Genomic DNA, 15,988 nt, shown 5'->3' with positions numbered 1-15,988 from the left:
GCCGCTCTGGATGGTGGTTAAAATGATCATAGAAAACTTCGAGGCGCTGAAATCCTGGCTCAGCAAAACCTTGGAGCCCATGTGAGTAGTCGCGACCCTTCCTCTTTTCCCCCGCCCCCTCCAAAATAAACCTTTCCTTGGAAAAGATGGGGATCCTCGGGGGGAGGGAAACGCTGCGCCGGAGAGGCCCGTGAGGGCATCCCGGGAGGTGCCCGCTCTCCCTCCCTCCCTCCCACCCAAAGCCCTTCTTCCCAAAACCCTTCTTCCCCAGCGCCCTTCTCCCCCGACCCTCTTCTGTGGGGGCCCTGCGCGGGGCTGCGTCGTTCCCCCGCTCTCCCGGCGCCGTCCTCCGCTGGGCGGTCGGACCGTCTTTCTCCGGAGGATGCAGCTTCCCCCCCTAGCGACCGCCTTCGTCTTTCCCTTTGTAGCTCAGAGAAAGCGGGAGATAATGTGTCTGCGGGTGCAGCCTGCTGTTCCCCGCTCTCAGCCCCCGTAGCGGCCGGGTTAATAATCGCCGCCTGCCGCCCTGTCCAGTGACCTTCTCCGAGAGAGCTCAGGTGCCACTGGGATGTTTTCCAGGATCCTGGGATCTTCCCAGTAGCATTTTACGCAGGCTAGTTGCACGCCATTCACAGTAGTTTTGAATATTTGACGCTCCCTTGTTTTCCCCCCCCCCCCCCCCCAGAAATAAAAATTGCATCAGTAGAGTGCTTGGGAATAGGGGCCCCAGAGAATAATTTGCTTATTTGCGCATACCTGCTTGGCCTCTAAGCATAACATTCATGTGAGTAATTGGGGCTCTTCAGCAATTAGTCCATGTTTTCCTTCTCTGAATGATATTTTAGTGGAATTGAGATGTAAACTTGTTTTTAAAGGTTTCATCTTCTGGAAGTATGGTGTCTATAGATATTTTAGATCAAGGCATGCACTTGACTTGTCATTTTGAAGTACCATTTTAATGTGTCTGAATTAAATGCTGGAGCTTGCTTTGAGTCAATAGAACTAGAACTTACAAGTTAGTTCTGGTATTAACTTTTCTTCCCAGATATTTGGCCACTGTTAGTTTTACTCTGAAAAAAGTAGTAGTCTGCTTTATGGCTTCCACAGCCATAGGTTAAGTATACGTATGTACATGTATAGGTTGTATGGTTTATGGTGAAATAACTTGAATAAGTTATAAAGTGCTGGGACGTTTTTAGGAGATCTTCATTTGTGTTTTGGGGGGCGGGGTGGTGGTCTTTTTTTTTTTCTTTAGGGCATAATCCAAACCATACTGAAATAGATTAATCTTGAACTTAATTCAAGTGGACTTTGAATTAGGGCTGCAGCAAATTATGCTGTGAGTGCCTTTATATAAAAGATTTGACCCTTAAGATTGTGGTAGGATTTTTTTTATTATTATCATTAAAAAAATGCATCTTGTAAAGTTTAATTCTGAGAAGATGAATTAATTTTCCTTGGGTCAGTGTAAGGTAATATTAGAATAACAGAGCACATTGTGTTGTGTGGTAATAGATCCAGGCAGTCCGCTGGTGCAGAGTGCTCCCTGTTTGTCTCTGGATACTTTTTTGCATGAATATTTTGTTAATGGCAATCAGCAGTTTGATATCAGTAGTTAGAGTGTGCTGGTCAAGAGGCTTGGAACAGGCAATATTTAACTTTGGAAAATCTTGTCATTTCCAAAATACATGTTGGTAATTTGAAATGATGAATCATACACACTTGCCTCTCAGTTGGTCAGCAGCTGGAGATCAATACGCTAGCTTCGAACAGTTTACAAGGGGTATTTTTAAATTCTGTGAAATCTGAAACTCAAAGTCTGCTAGTGGCGTTTACAGGAAGGCTTCAGTTGACTTCAAAATCCCTTTATTGGGTAAATACATTAGGTTCTTTTGATTTTGCAGATCTGTATCCAAAATTAATTTATACTATTCTGCTCTTTCTTATTACGCATCAGAAGCTGAAGTTTAACTTCTACCAGTGAATAATGAAAGTTTCATATTCACATTATAAAAAGTATCGGAAGTTTGCCAGAATACTGTTTAGCTGGAGGTCAGCATGGTTCCTCCGTCATTCCCCTCAAGCTCCATCCATTAGTGATGTGTAGTAGTAACTTGTTATCCTGGTAAGAAACTCAGGTTGCTCCATGTTTCTCTAGTTTGGATATTGAACTGTGATATCTGCTAGTGATAGTCATCAGTTAAAGGATGAAATTGGGATTTTCAGCTTTCATGATCAGGGCAATTTTTGGCTTTTGGCACTAAAAGGACCTACATGTTTCTGTGAAGTTAAATGTGGGTGTGTGAGCAGTTCAAATGTGGTTCTCATGCTGGAAAACTATGTTGTGGGGTAGGGAATTGCTGACCTGGAGGATGTTGAGTTCTCTGAATCTTTAGCTTTGGGAGGAAACAAGCCAGCAGGGACTGCTAAATTCAGCTGTCATTCAGTTTTGTGCGGTGTCCTACTGTAACTGCATTATTCTAATAAATGTTGGATTTAGTGGAGAAGTATTGTCATTTCCTAGCAGTCAAGTACTCTTGGAGCTGCTTCTGATCTTGGCTATCTGAAATGTGTGCCTACAGCCATAGCTTCTGGCTGTATGAAAATTTTAGTGTGCAGTTACTCCTACAGAAGTTACTTCTAAAGAAGTTACTAACTGCTGGTGGTGCAGTACTAGTACAGTGAGACCCTAAGTGCTGGTCCTTTGGAGGTGAAAAAAATTTTTGACTTGTTTTTTCCTTTTAATGAAACAAAAAACCCGTGCTGACTCTGTCTCGTGTGTCTTTCAGAAACCTTTAGCTGCAAGATAGGCAGCTGAATTTCTTAACTAGACTAAGATAATTAGATCATTATGGAGGTGTTGTCTCCGTAGTTTTGAGGGGAGAAGTGCATTTAAGAAGATACTTAATTGATATAAACATGTATATAGGTGTATATTTATGTGCTAGTTATCTAAAGCTGAGTATTTAGAACATGCTTTATTTTCCAAGTTGCCTGTTTCCAAGTAGCTAGCAGTTTTTAATAGGACGTATAGCTTGGTCCGAAGACCATACGTGTGCTTTTGAAACAGAATGTTTCAGAACTAGAAGATAGCAATATCCGTAAAGACTGTTTCATTTTATCACAAAGTTTTATCTTTAAACTATTTTAAAGCATTGGCAAGAATGCTAATTTTTTTAGTGGATTGAGACAAGTGTGTTATATAATCGTATGGCCTGGCCATCATTTGGTTGTTGGGTGGCTTTCACATGGTGCCTCTGGGAAACACTGTTTGTAGACAAGAGTGTTTGGAGGAGAGGGATGGTGGATGATTTAAGTTTTGGATTTTTTTTTTGTTTGTGGGGGGTTGTTGGGGTTTGTTTCTTTGTCTTGGACTGCTCTAATGCCTTTGGCAAAGCCTCGGTGATCATCTGTATAAACACTCCTTACCTGAGTTTGGTTGTGTTCCAGTGAGGCAGAAACTGCAAATGCTGGAGCATTTATGCAGTCCAGCTCTGCTGGAGGCTGGAACAACTCTAGTAACTTTTCGCACTTCTCCAAAGAGGCTGCTTTTGTGGTTTTGGAAATAACTCTCTGAGCAGCTCAGTTTGGTGTAGAGAGAATTATAAATATACACACAGAACTGTTAAAGATACACTATGTGAATGTAGTACCAGTGTAAACAAAGTGGCAAGAGTACTTTTTTTTGTGCTGTGGCTGCTCTATATTTGACTAGAACTATCTTACACAGTTAACTCTAGTCAGATCTGTAAAGAAGGCATTTGTCAACAATCATCTTTGTTGCTTGCAGACAGCAGCATGCTTATTTCTAGTGTTACACACTTTTTCTTGTCGGTGGCATGGCTTCTGTAAAGTGTTTGAAAATAATGTTAAACTTGGAATATAACCTTATGCCTGTCGCTTCTAATTCCTGTACTAACAAGGTCTTCACTGAGAGCCATATCTATTGTGTTGGGTTTCTTTTCTGCAAGTCCATTCCACATCCTTTATAAATGATGTATATAATTTTGCTGGAGTATCAGGATCTGGCTTGGCAAAGTTCCAAGTAGGGATGTCTTTTTCATTATTTTTTTCTTGAATTTGTTTCAATCTCTACCTATGAGAAAATGAGCTCTTTTGCACTGATGCTGCAGTCACTGTTTTGCCTTGTAAGATGCTGTAATGTTCTCCCCCTTGCCCTAATTCTTTACAGTGGAAAAATTTCTTGGTTTTAATTACTTTGTGTAAAATAAATTTAATTAAAATCTCCTGCTGGCCCAGTGAATTTTACTTACAACTTGATTAAGGCTCCCATATCTAATTTTTTTCCACTTTGCTGTGTTTATGCTTTTATGAAGGTTTGTTCATGTACTAAATCAGACTTGCAAGGAAGATTAAAAAATATGTAAACCAATGTTTATGTGCTATTTAGGCATACCTCATTAAAATGGAAACATTTTTTGCATTGATTAATTCTGTAAGTGATTATAGTGTTGTAACTACTTATGTCAGGGGGAATAAAATCCAAATTGTTATCATTGGAATACTTTAATGTTTATCATTGGAATACTTTTGGCAAACAGTCAGTATGCTCTGGCATTCAGCTATGCCTTCACTGTGCTATTTTTTGTTTGTCATGCTTTTCAACCTTTCTTTGTTAAATCTCTTTTTTTGGCTGTTTGGACCTTTGCTTAATTGTTAATAGGTTACTGGTTAGTTATCTTCAACCAGTTACTGAAGAAAGGTAGTGAAGAGAAAAGGTTTAACAGTGCTGTAAAGAGTATGGTAATACGCTAAGATACTGAAGTAATAGAAATAAGTTAAAATTAAAAACTTCAGCATTCCTTCCCGCATATATGTGGCACTCTGTCCTCCCAGTAACACTCATCGGCCTGCCACAAGGTTTCGCTCTCATTTCCCATGATGCTTCCTAAGAAGTTCAAAAGCAATAGATGTTTCTCTTCATTTCACTTACTCTGTGAACACTTTACATTAAGCTATTTTTAACTAAGATAAATAAAGCACAAATACATGTCATTGGTATGTCCCTCTCTTAACGCTAGCAAAGTTACTCTTCTACATGTGTTATGAAACCTGACAATTTGTTCACCCGACTCTAAGAGAGCTGCTGTATTTGAGAAATTGAGGTTCTTAGAGTGCTGGTACTGCTAAGCTTCTGTGTAAAATACTATGATGGAATCAAAATATGCTATTATAAAGTGTAGTTGAAAGCAGAAAACAAAGAGGAGAAAATTACTCCTGTTACAGGAAACCTTTCCAGTTCTTACACTGAACATCAGCAGTGAAATGGAATCCCTTGGCTGCATCACAAGTCATAGAGACGCTGGTGATTTTTGCTTTCTGCGTCAAGTGCATGTTGGACAACCAGCAAGCTGACAGCTGTTCTGCCTCATGAGAGCTGTCTTGAATCTAGAGGTGGCATTTTAAGCTGCTGTTTCCTGGTTGCAGCTGTATGAGCATGTCAGATGTGGGTATCATGATAATTTAGAACTCTTGTAATGACATCAGTAACTTATGTAGGAGGCCGTTGCATTCCTCAGTGTATTTCTATTACTTTAAGTACTGTTAAAGAGTTAATGAAAGTGAGCATTACAGGAGTGATCGTTCTCATCTACAGTAGTGTCTCAAGATAAAAGTCAGATCTTGCTGAATGAGTCTGTCATTCGTTTTACTTATTGAACACTGTAGCTTTTTATAGATCTTTTTTAGTAGCAGCACAACAGAATGGTACAGCTGCCTAAATTAGACTAGCTACTCTGCCCAATATGCAACATACATTTTTCTGCACCCACTCAGCCCTGCAAATACGAATCATGTCTCTCAGCCTTCAGACATAACCGTGTCCACCTTGGTTAATGTCAAGAACTGAGCAGTACTCTAGAGAAGTATAAATATTAATCTTTAGGCAACAAAACTAGACTCTGAAATGTAGGTTGTAAATTCTCAGGATCAGAGTATGACAAATAACATGCACCTACATGTTACTTCCTTTACAGAAAGAGCATTCACTGCCTGGAGGACCTCAGACATGCTTTTTTGGTGTCAGTGTATTGCGGTAGTTTAAATTTGTCAAGGAACTAGTTTCAGGACTTGCAGCACCTTTTTTGTCCATACCTTCCTTTTAAAAAAACCTCTCATGTAGTTTCTTTTACCACTTAAAGTAGTGCGTGCACACTAGCTGTGTCCAAAATGAAATCTAGATTGAAGGCATTAACTTGAAAGGCAGGCAATGAAAAATACCTGAAATGAACAAGTAGTGTTTTCCTTACAAGGAAATTTTATGGAAGTTTCATTTCTGTCCATTATTTTCTGCCCCTCCTTCCCCCTGCAGACTTTTTCCCCCAAGTGAGTAACTGTAACTGTGTTCACTTCGTGAAAACTGTCAGATTACAATTTGACAGTTTCAGCATGGGATTTTTTTTTTTCTCCCAGGTGGTAAAAAAGTTATGTACCCTATAGTTAAACACTACTTATGTGTATCTCTCTTTGGGAATTTGCATACATTTGCCAGACACTTTCACCAGAGGGTAGATTTTGGAATACTAGATTTTTTTTTTTTTCTTAGAAAAGGCATATAGAAAAGTGTGAATTAAGTTATAGTGCTAAAAAGCTTAAAAAAATCAAGTTCATTTTCTATGTAATGGTTGAGTTGTCTAATAACTGTAAAATTTAAGCAGCAGTTTGTTTTGCCATGCCTGTGAGATTTTTAGCAAAATGAAGGATTATCCTCTTGTTAAACTCATTTCTGTAGCGTTTACTATAGCACCATAGTACCACGTCTGCACCAAATACTGTAGATACTACTTTTAAAATAAATTACCAGAAATACTTACTTTTTTAAGGCTCCAGTTCAAAATGGCTACTTCCTTTATTAGGAATTGACTTAAATGATGAAGTGCAGCATGAGGAACTTCATAGCACTGGAGACTTGGGGTTTTCTGCGAGGAAAATACCAGGGTTTAGATATTTCAGAGCTTTCCTCAAGCTAGTTATTTAATGCTTTAAAAGGCTTCAGCTTGGTATATATGTAGTATACCTAGAATATGTATCTTTACTCATTCTGTGCTTCGTCATGTTGGAAAACGTGATTCAAAGAAGTCCGAATGGAGTAGGATAGGCAATTAAATAAGCCATTAAAATATATGAATTTTTCAGGTATATTCTTATTAAGTTCACAACTGTCATTCTTTAGTTTGCTTGCCATTTTTTAATTCCTTGAGTTTCTTCCTCCTTGGCTTAAGAATTCATCAGGTGTAGGGTTTTTTTGCTGTCAGTGTGAGTATTGTTAACAGGAGTCCTAGTGGCCTTATATTTAGTATTTACTTGGTGGAGAGTTCAGGGCCCTGTCAGGGAGACATGCCCAAAGTTCTCAGTTGGTAGTGAAGTATTTAGTCCAGCAGAGGCTTTCAGATCTGCCTTCCCTTTTGATACCTTTTACATTAAAAATACTCAAATAAACAGCATGTTTTGTCTTTCGTTTTAGTAAGTATTTTTGTACTGATGCTTAAACGCATTCATAGGCACTAACCTGCCAAAATATTTCCTCAGCGTACTGTATTCAAATTTTGTGTTTATTCTCTCTTAAGGCTGAAGAGGTATTTACTGTATGTTTCTGTTCAATATATTTTAAAATGGTTCTTACGAAATATGTATGAAGTTATTTTGCTGGTTTAGCTTATCTGTCTTGTTGAATTACTTTCAGCTGTTTTGGCAGTCAATATAAGCTCTGCTGTTCATAAGGGCTTTTGTATGTACAGCTACACCAGTAACAGTTTTTTGCAAACAAGTTTAATATGTATTCCACATTCACTGAAATCGTAAGTTAAGGCTGATGCCTGTAGTTGCGTGGTGATCATGAAAATCAAAGCGGGTTCTCAGAACGTACTTCGTATTTTATATTTTAAAATATGTAAATTGAGTCTTGGAAATTGACAGATTAAGTGGTATTTAATGAATTGCTAAGTATTCAATTAAAAAAAAAAGTGTACAGAGAAGTGAGTTGTCTTCAGCCAAATTACTTTTCCCTTCTCAAACATTCATTATTTAAAAAAAAAAATACATATTTTTAAGGCTTAAATTTACTCCTAACAGCTTCAGCTTTCCTCTTCTGCTTTATTTATTTTGTTTATTTGAAGTGGTGATTTCAAATACTGACTGCAAAACCAGGTGAGATCAGAAACAAAGGATTTTGAAAGAGGGGTTTTTAACTTTTCTGTGAGGTTTGTTGCAGTTGTGAACTCTTGTTCCTACAGTTGAGTAAAATATTTGATTGGGTGTTACCTTCCTTTCTGAAGCTTTTCTCTGGTGGTTAGCATTGGAGGTATCCAGATAAGTCTCAGAAGAACATGTAGGGCTCTAGCAGCAAAATTCTTCCATCTATGCTTGTATGTTAAATACTGTTTAATAAAGCAGGATTACCAGAGCAGTATTCCTTGTTTAATATAAAGCAGTAGACACTGTGTATCCTCTGACTGATAGAATACAGACTGCAAAAAAGCTTTAGCAGAGGTAAAAACATTCAGCATTACTAGTTGGGATCATATATTCAGAAAGTGGGTGTAAGAAAACATGCTGTGGTGTTGAATTGTAGCAGGCACTGGGATGTACTTGCTGCAGTGGAAAAGAGTTCAGACTACTCCTGCCAGCTTGTTTTTGTTTGTTAAAGAAAACACAAAAGAGAAAACAGGAGGAGAAATTTATGTGATTACTGATGCTTATTACGGCTTGTAGCACATGCCTACAAAAAGTTGAGGGCATGTAGATACGCAGTTCAAAGTTGAGAAATGTTGTTTTACCTGTTAAAATGCACGTGAATGTTTTTCTAGTAGCCAAATTTTAGCATGTAAGAATGAAGTTATGTCTAAATTTGTCACACTCCTAATGCACAGATTCCATTTGTGCTCAGCTCTGAGATTTACTGCACTGTATCCAAGTTAAGCTAAGGATTCAAGCCGGTGTCTGACAATGGAAAATGTGTATCATTCAGTGAACACTAGAATTTAAATAAAAATTTATTTTTAATTTTGAATGCAACTTTAGACTATTTGAAATGTGTAGGTGGTAATCTGATTTTTCTTATTTTTCTGAATTGTCAATTAAGGACTTTTTTTAATCTCATAATCTGCAAGAATATAGCATGATACATACTGTATGATAAGGCCTTGTGTTACACAGTATATTTTGCTGTCACCAGCATGGGTGCCTTTCCTATTTTCTTTAAAGTGACATTACTTAATAAAACAATGTCTACTATAAAGAGCATAAAATACAAGACAGAGAGGTTTAGAAAAAGTGTTAAAGCTAATGGGAGAAAAATCCATGTATACACAAAAAGATAACAGCCAGCATATTGCATATTATTCACACACAGGGTCTACTATTCTGTAAAAAAATACGGTCAAACTAGAGAACAAAAGAACTTGTTTATCGGAAAAACTCAAGGCCCCTGTAACCCAAACCAGCAGATTTTTACTAAACCAATGGATGGACAATTTGTAGACAACATTTCAGAATTCAGTTTGAATGAAAAAGCAGAAAGGAATTGCTTTTAAAAAAGCAGCTGTTCCTCAAACAAAACCATTAATGATAATACCAGAACTCTAATAGCTATAAAGAACAGAAATTTTCAGGCTGATCTGTATTCACAGTTCTTTCGAGCTTAAATTTCTTTATTACTTCATGAGACCAGTTATTCCTCTCTTCTACCACTTCAGGTTGCTAGCAATTTAATTTTAGCATCATCTTAAAAAAATTAAAAGGGCAAAGCATTTTATAAGAGTCTGAAAAGCAGTAAAAGATCAGACTATAACCTTGTTAAATCTAAACCACCAGCTACAGAAGCAAGTATCGTCTTCACAGTAGTGTAGAGAAAACAGATTAGTTGTTTGTGTTTCTTTTCAGGCTTTGAACAACAGATATAGAAGAGGAGACTTCTGTTTCTAGTACACAAAAAAGGAAGTCAACCTTTGGCTATGTAAAGATCATTAGCAGTTTAATTTTAAAAAGTGAAAAGAAATCACAAAATCATACTGTCCATTTACAAAAACATATTTCTCCATCTTACTCTACCGCAACATGCATTGTATTCATTATTGTGTAATCAGCATCAATTTGAGGTAATTAGTCTGTTGGTATTTCTTTAAAAATAGTATTTATTGAATAGCCAAAATAAACACAGAATTTCAACTTGAAAACATGTACGTTCTTCCTGTTGTGTACAGGGGAATTTCTACGTTGACAAATAATAATGGAGGTCAGTACCAGTGTTTTGCATTGTTCATATGCGGTTGTATTGGATGCAGAGTTATAAATGCTAAGACAGTGCCATGGGAGAAAGTGTTTCTGTGTTTTGGACATTAAAAGTAGATTTATGTATATTTTTATTGAGGATATTTTCTTGAGAGTATCTTGGCATTGGGTGGATGGGATTGAAATTCTGAGGTCATTTTGGGGTGGACAATCTTGCTAAGATTTCCAAAATCATCACTGGGGAGGAGGGAGGAAAGCACTAATTGTTTGTTAGTTTTAAACAAGTTTGTTTGAGGTTTTTTGTTTGGTTTGGGTTTTTGTTACACCTTTTGGAGTCTAGGTGGCTTTCCAGACAAGATTTTCCATTTTCTACCCCGCTTATGAGAGGAATTACTTTAAACTGAGTATGAAGTGGTTGTATAGTCACTACTGTAGGAGCTGGAGAATTAAAGTATGTTGCAGTAGCTAACAGCAGTGGGGGTTTTTTTGACTTTTTTCACTAAATAATTTTGAGTGCATGTGTTGTCATTTAAATCAGTTGTAGCAGATCTTGAACAGTGACAGCTGACTGTTTATATTATCAGATGAGAACCAGATTTGTGGAAATTGAAATAAAACAATTCAGCTTGTAATGTTTTATCTGATTTTTGTGGAGAATAGAAAGGAGAAGAAAAGAATTGAGGTTTATCATGTGATAAGTCACCCCTCCCTCCAAAATTGTTTTCCTGTTATGACTATAGATAGGTAATATGAAAATAAGCATGTTAATTTTCTGAGGCATGATTCGCTTAAAACTGGGAGAGGACGGAAAATCTTCCGCTGTGACACTGAAGTGGCATTGAAGAACAGTAAAAAAAAAAAAATGAAAAAATTTTGCAAATTCAAGCATTGAGAAGTCATGAAATGCTGGCTGTGCTGGACAGGAACCCTCACTACAGCCTGATGAACACTCTTCAACATCGGGCTTTCAGATAATCTGCTTGGATGATATGCTCAGGTGCTAGCAGCGCGGAAGAGACCACGCAGTCCTACTGCTCTCGCTGTAGGAGGTTATTTATGTGCCTGCTTCCAAGATTACTTGGTGCTTGGACAGCATTTTCCTCTGGATAAAAAGTTGTAAGCTCTGCCTGGAGGTCAACCAGATGTGATAGTTGAAGGAAAACATTTGAAGAATTTCCAATTGGTGTGCAGTCTGGTTTTCAATTAACAGTATCTATTTGCATTTTGGAAGTTTAGTGTGTGTGGGTTCTTCTAGAATGTAGACTGACTGTGAACTCCCGTCTCCTGTATCTATGAATAATGCAGACTAATACAGAATACTGTGGTATGTCCCCTTGCAGCTCGAGTTGCTTTTACAGCATGAAATTTTGCTATTGCCGGCTTCCTAGAGGATACTGAGTTACGTTTGAAGCTTTGACCCTTAACTTCAGAGCACTCTGTGCTGGGCCCAGGCTATCCAGAGGATCTCCTGAGGATGGATGCTGGCAGATCTGCTTCCTTTGCTTAGTGGATATGTTTGCACAGAGGATGTCGCTTGCTGTGCAGGAGATAGCTTCTTTGGACAGAGGAATTAGGTAGCATGATATGGTGAAGGATTTGGGTTCTTCTGTCCAGTCTCTAAAATACCTGTCATTTAAATGGTCAGCATTAAGATTTATAAATAAGCTTCAGCACTACGATACCGCTTGTTTTAATGTGGAAGAGAGAGAACTGCAGTTCTATTCCATCATCGTGACTGGTAGACTTCTGTGCTGGAACTGTATTTGTGTGATACTCATATTCAGCGCAGCTCCCTGACCACAGTTTAATTTTACTTCTCAGTTATTTTTGCTAGAGAGAATGTACAGTTAGGATGCATCAGTGCATTTTTCTTCCTTTTTCTTAGTTCTTTAAAACACTAGTACTAACTTTGATCACCACCCAAACAAGCTGGCTGTCTGTATCACATGACCAGTGTGTGTGTTAAATCCTGCCCAGTTTTGTGGGGTCTGAGGTCTTCCTTTGGTTTGTGCTAAATAATGGGATTAAATGGTTTCAGAAAATGTTGCTGTTCTGCCTGATAAACCAGCACTTAACCATTTCATTAGTTACTGGTTTTGAATTATGAAGCGTGAAGTGGTTTTCTGCAGTATTCTTGCTTGCTTTGGAAGGTTTTACTCTGTAACACCACTACAAAGTTCATTGTAGATTACTATTCATGAAACATTATAATAAAATTGTATCAGTTTTATTGAATAATGTTCTACTTAATGTGGATATACAGCTTACTCTGTTCTAAGTTCTTTGCTGATGTGCACAAGACCATCGGCCTCTACACTGAAGTGCCCCATACTTAATTTTAGATTGAATGTAGATGTCTAAAATGGATAGTGATCCCCTAAATTTCACTTCCCTGTCTGCATACCTCTTACGGAGCTTTCTGTTATAATACTGTATGAACACTTTTTCCCTTAGGCTTTCGAAATTAAGGTTGTTCTGTTCATCTGCTTTTTATGGTGGTCGTATGTAGGTAGTAATAAGGTTCTTTAAAAGCATATTTAAGAGTGTCTTTCCGAGAGTCTGAATTTTTTTTATAGCTTAGATCACTTCTGCTTTATCACTGTATTCATTTGTAATTGAGTAGACTGACTTTTCCCCATTAATAGTCACTTAGTGTTACACTCAGAATTACTGATTTCATCATTGGGAAATTATGGAAGTATTTGTTGTATTTGTAATTGTTTTTAAGACAGGCGGTTGGAGCTGTTTCATTCTAAATGGTTCTTGCTAGTTTGCTATGAGGTGCTCCGTGGAATATCATTTGGAAGTATCCGAGGCGGTTGCTTCTTTAGAAAAGAACAGTGATACTTAGTGATGTTACATATCTGGACTCTGTCTTAAAAAATACCCCTGAGTGTTTTTAAATTACTTTGGTAGGAAAGGGTTTGGTCCTTTATATGTATTGGTCATACCAGTTTTGCACATCAACTTCTGTAATTTAATTGCTGCTTTTTTTTTTTTTTTTTTAAATTAATCTATTTGCAGATGTGATGCAGATCCATCTGCCCTAGCTAAATATGTTCTGGCTTTGGTAAAGAAGGATAAAAGTGAAAAGGAGCTGAAGGCATTGTGTGTTGATCAGCTGGATGTGTTTCTTCAGAAAGGTATGGTCTTTGTCATAACAATTGAGTTTGATTGAAAAGTCTGTCTTGTTTAAGTCATTCAAACAATCTTTTACCATAGAATTGTGCGTTTATCTCTTTATTAGCTTTGTTACTTTGATGTATGTAATTCAATTTTCATGAAGTAATTTATTTTAAAAAACAGGTGTATAGCACAGTATATTTATATGAGGTACATGTTTTGTGTCTATTGGTATTCCTGGAAGAAAATTGCGGCTGTTAAGAGTTATTTCCAGAATTAGAAGTGTTGGAGCATTGTATATATTGCAGAAGTATTCTTCCAGATGTTTTATTAAAAGACATCAAATAATTCAATGATTGAAAACCTTTATGAAACACTGTCATTGTTGACATGTTTCTTGACTCTGTAAATGTCCTCTTAAAAAATGAGCAGCAGAGTATTTAAAAATAATATTCTTCATTGTTTTAGCTTTTTGGTGGATGTTAATTTTTTTTTTTTAAGTTATTCTTAAAGCAAATGTTAACTGAAGTTTTGAATAATGCATATTTGTACACTCTTTACTTTTAGAAACTCAGATATTTGTGGAAAAACTGTTTGATGCTGTGAATACAAAAAGCTATCTACCTCCACCAGAACAGCCATCGTCAGGAAGCCTGAAAGTAGAATTTTTTCAGCACCAAGAAAAAGAGACAAAAAAAGAAGAGGTAGGCATTGATTTTATTTCAAATTTATGTCTTTTTTTTCTTCATTCCTGTAGTTTGCTTATATGTTTCAACTTCATTATGTTTATTTGTTTATTAATAATAGTTCCCAAACTTATACTACAGCATTAAAATGTCGGGAGATTTGTGCCTAGTATGTTGAGTACTGCTGCACAATTTTCTTAAACAGAAGTGGGTGCTTCAAGGTAAACCAAAGTGGTTCTGACTAGGCAAATGTAAATAAAGTTATTGAGTAGTGTAGGAGTTGCATGCAGTACAACCTACATTCGTTCTTTGCTCAGGACTGCTGTTGCAGTTATGCTGCCCTTTAATTCAGCATAAATCCAGGCTGCCATTCCAAATCCTTATTCCGGCACAAGTGTTTATGTTGTTCTTCGAGCCAGAAGAGTAGGTTTGTCCTTTTCAACAGCAGCGTAGGTTTGGCTGCATGGAAGTGTTTGAGCGTGATCTGAACCAGTTAATCCGCTGGTGAAGAAAAGACCTTACTGTGTCAATTGTTGAATATTCATGTCTTCCCAGATATGTCACTGCACCTTATTATGTATCTGTGGTCCACCTGTAGCAAAAGCAGATTGTATTTTCCATGCGGTACAATAAGGATTACTTACTCTGCTTTATCTTCTCCCAACCCATGCTTTGAATATTCCTAGAAATAGAAATCTAATACAATATGAAGGTTCTCTAATTGCATTAGATTCAGAAGTGTTGTTTCACTTCAGTGTTACTGCTGACTTTGCTCAGCATTTTGAGGTTTTTTATTTGATTATGCAAAATTCTCCATGGTAGCATACTCATGGTTTGATCTAATGTGTATACTTAAAATACAGATAGTTAAAGAGGAAGAGCGAGAGAAAAAGTTTTCTAGAAGATTAAATCACAGCCCTCCTCAGTCAAGTTCTCGCTACAGAGATACCAGGTAATAAATTTAGGTTAGCCTCTTGTATTATATCAGTAGTCAGATGGATTTGGATTTTTATGTTATTACTAAATTAAATATTTTCTTTCTGTATGGTCACCTAATAAGCCTAAAGATAAGACTTTTATTGCTTTTATGCATATGTGGTTAAATGGTGAGTGTATAAGTGACAGTGTAAACTGTTTCCGAGTTGTGCACAATTATCACATTTGAATTTTATGATTAATTTTTATGTGAGATGTGTGGTTAATATTACAACACTTACTCTGCTCAGTATTGAGATTTAATTGTGATAATTTTAATTTAGAAGCCTTCCCTTCAGATAACTGTTACCTTGTTTGTGTTTTCAACTTGGGAAAGTTGCAGTATTGGGCAGAAACAAGAGTTTTACCTAAGTTTTAAAATCTTATGGATGGTAAAAGTAAAATGCATAAACCAAATAAAAACTTTAAAAGTCTTCTGAGAAGAAAGGAAAGGCCATAGTTAGATTACATTTGTAGCTTTTCTCTAATTTTCCGTTGCCCTTTTTTGAGGTTTTTAATGGTAGTTAAGGTTTTAAATTATGGCTTCATAATTCTTGTAATTAACCTACAAAATTCCATGTTTAGAAGCCGCGATGAAAGGAAAAAAGATGAACGTTCTCGGAAGAGAGATTATGACCGAAATCCTCCCAGAAGAGATTCTTATAGGGATCGCTATAACAGAAGAAGAGGGAGGAGTCGGAGCTACAGCAGGAGTCGAAGTAGAAGCTGGAGCAAAGAGAGATTGCGGGACCGGGATCGAGACCGGAGCAGAAGCCGGAGCAGAACACGAAGCAGAGGTACCAACAGTTGGTCTCTAAAATACGGTGAATGTTGCCTACAAAATTTAGACACTAAACTTAAACGCTGTGTTCAAGATGTACCAAAATTTCCTCTATTGTTCTTGTTTCTATGTTCAAATTTAGCTTTGTTTTCTGTGGAAATACAGCTTATATGAT

At 37.1% G+C, this 15,988-nt stretch overlaps 1 protein-coding gene across 7 annotated transcripts in view; it reads left to right on the top strand.

The window, feature by feature from the left end:
* Nucleotides 1-6: 6 nt before the first annotated feature.
* RBM26 (RNA binding motif protein 26) overlaps nucleotides 7-15,988 on the top strand; it is a 53,252-nt gene continuing 37,270 nt past the window's right edge. For 5 of the 7 annotated variants that reach the window (XM_035895205.1, XM_035895207.1, XM_035895203.1 and 2 more), the window contains exons 1-5: nucleotides 7-81; nucleotides 13,273-13,391; nucleotides 13,939-14,075; nucleotides 14,921-15,009; nucleotides 15,618-15,856. In XM_035895205.1, coding sequence (XP_035751098.1) covers nucleotides 11-81; nucleotides 13,273-13,391; nucleotides 13,939-14,075; nucleotides 14,921-15,009; nucleotides 15,618-15,856 — 655 coding nt within the window. In that variant the 5' untranslated portion in view covers nucleotides 7-10. The remainder of the gene's footprint in view (nucleotides 82-13,272; nucleotides 13,392-13,938; nucleotides 14,076-14,920; nucleotides 15,010-15,617; nucleotides 15,857-15,988) is intronic. The other 2 variants (XM_009639685.2, XM_035895204.1) reach the window with 1 other exon arrangement.

This window comes from Egretta garzetta, unplaced genomic scaffold (genome assembly GCF_000687185.1).
Source record: "Egretta garzetta isolate BGI_Z169 unplaced genomic scaffold, ASM68718v1 scaffold335, whole genome shotgun sequence".
Classification (NCBI taxonomy): Eukaryota; Metazoa; Chordata; class Aves; order Pelecaniformes; family Ardeidae; genus Egretta; species Egretta garzetta.
Note: the sequence above shows the minus strand (reverse complement) of the source record. Positions and strands in the feature narration are given on the sequence as shown.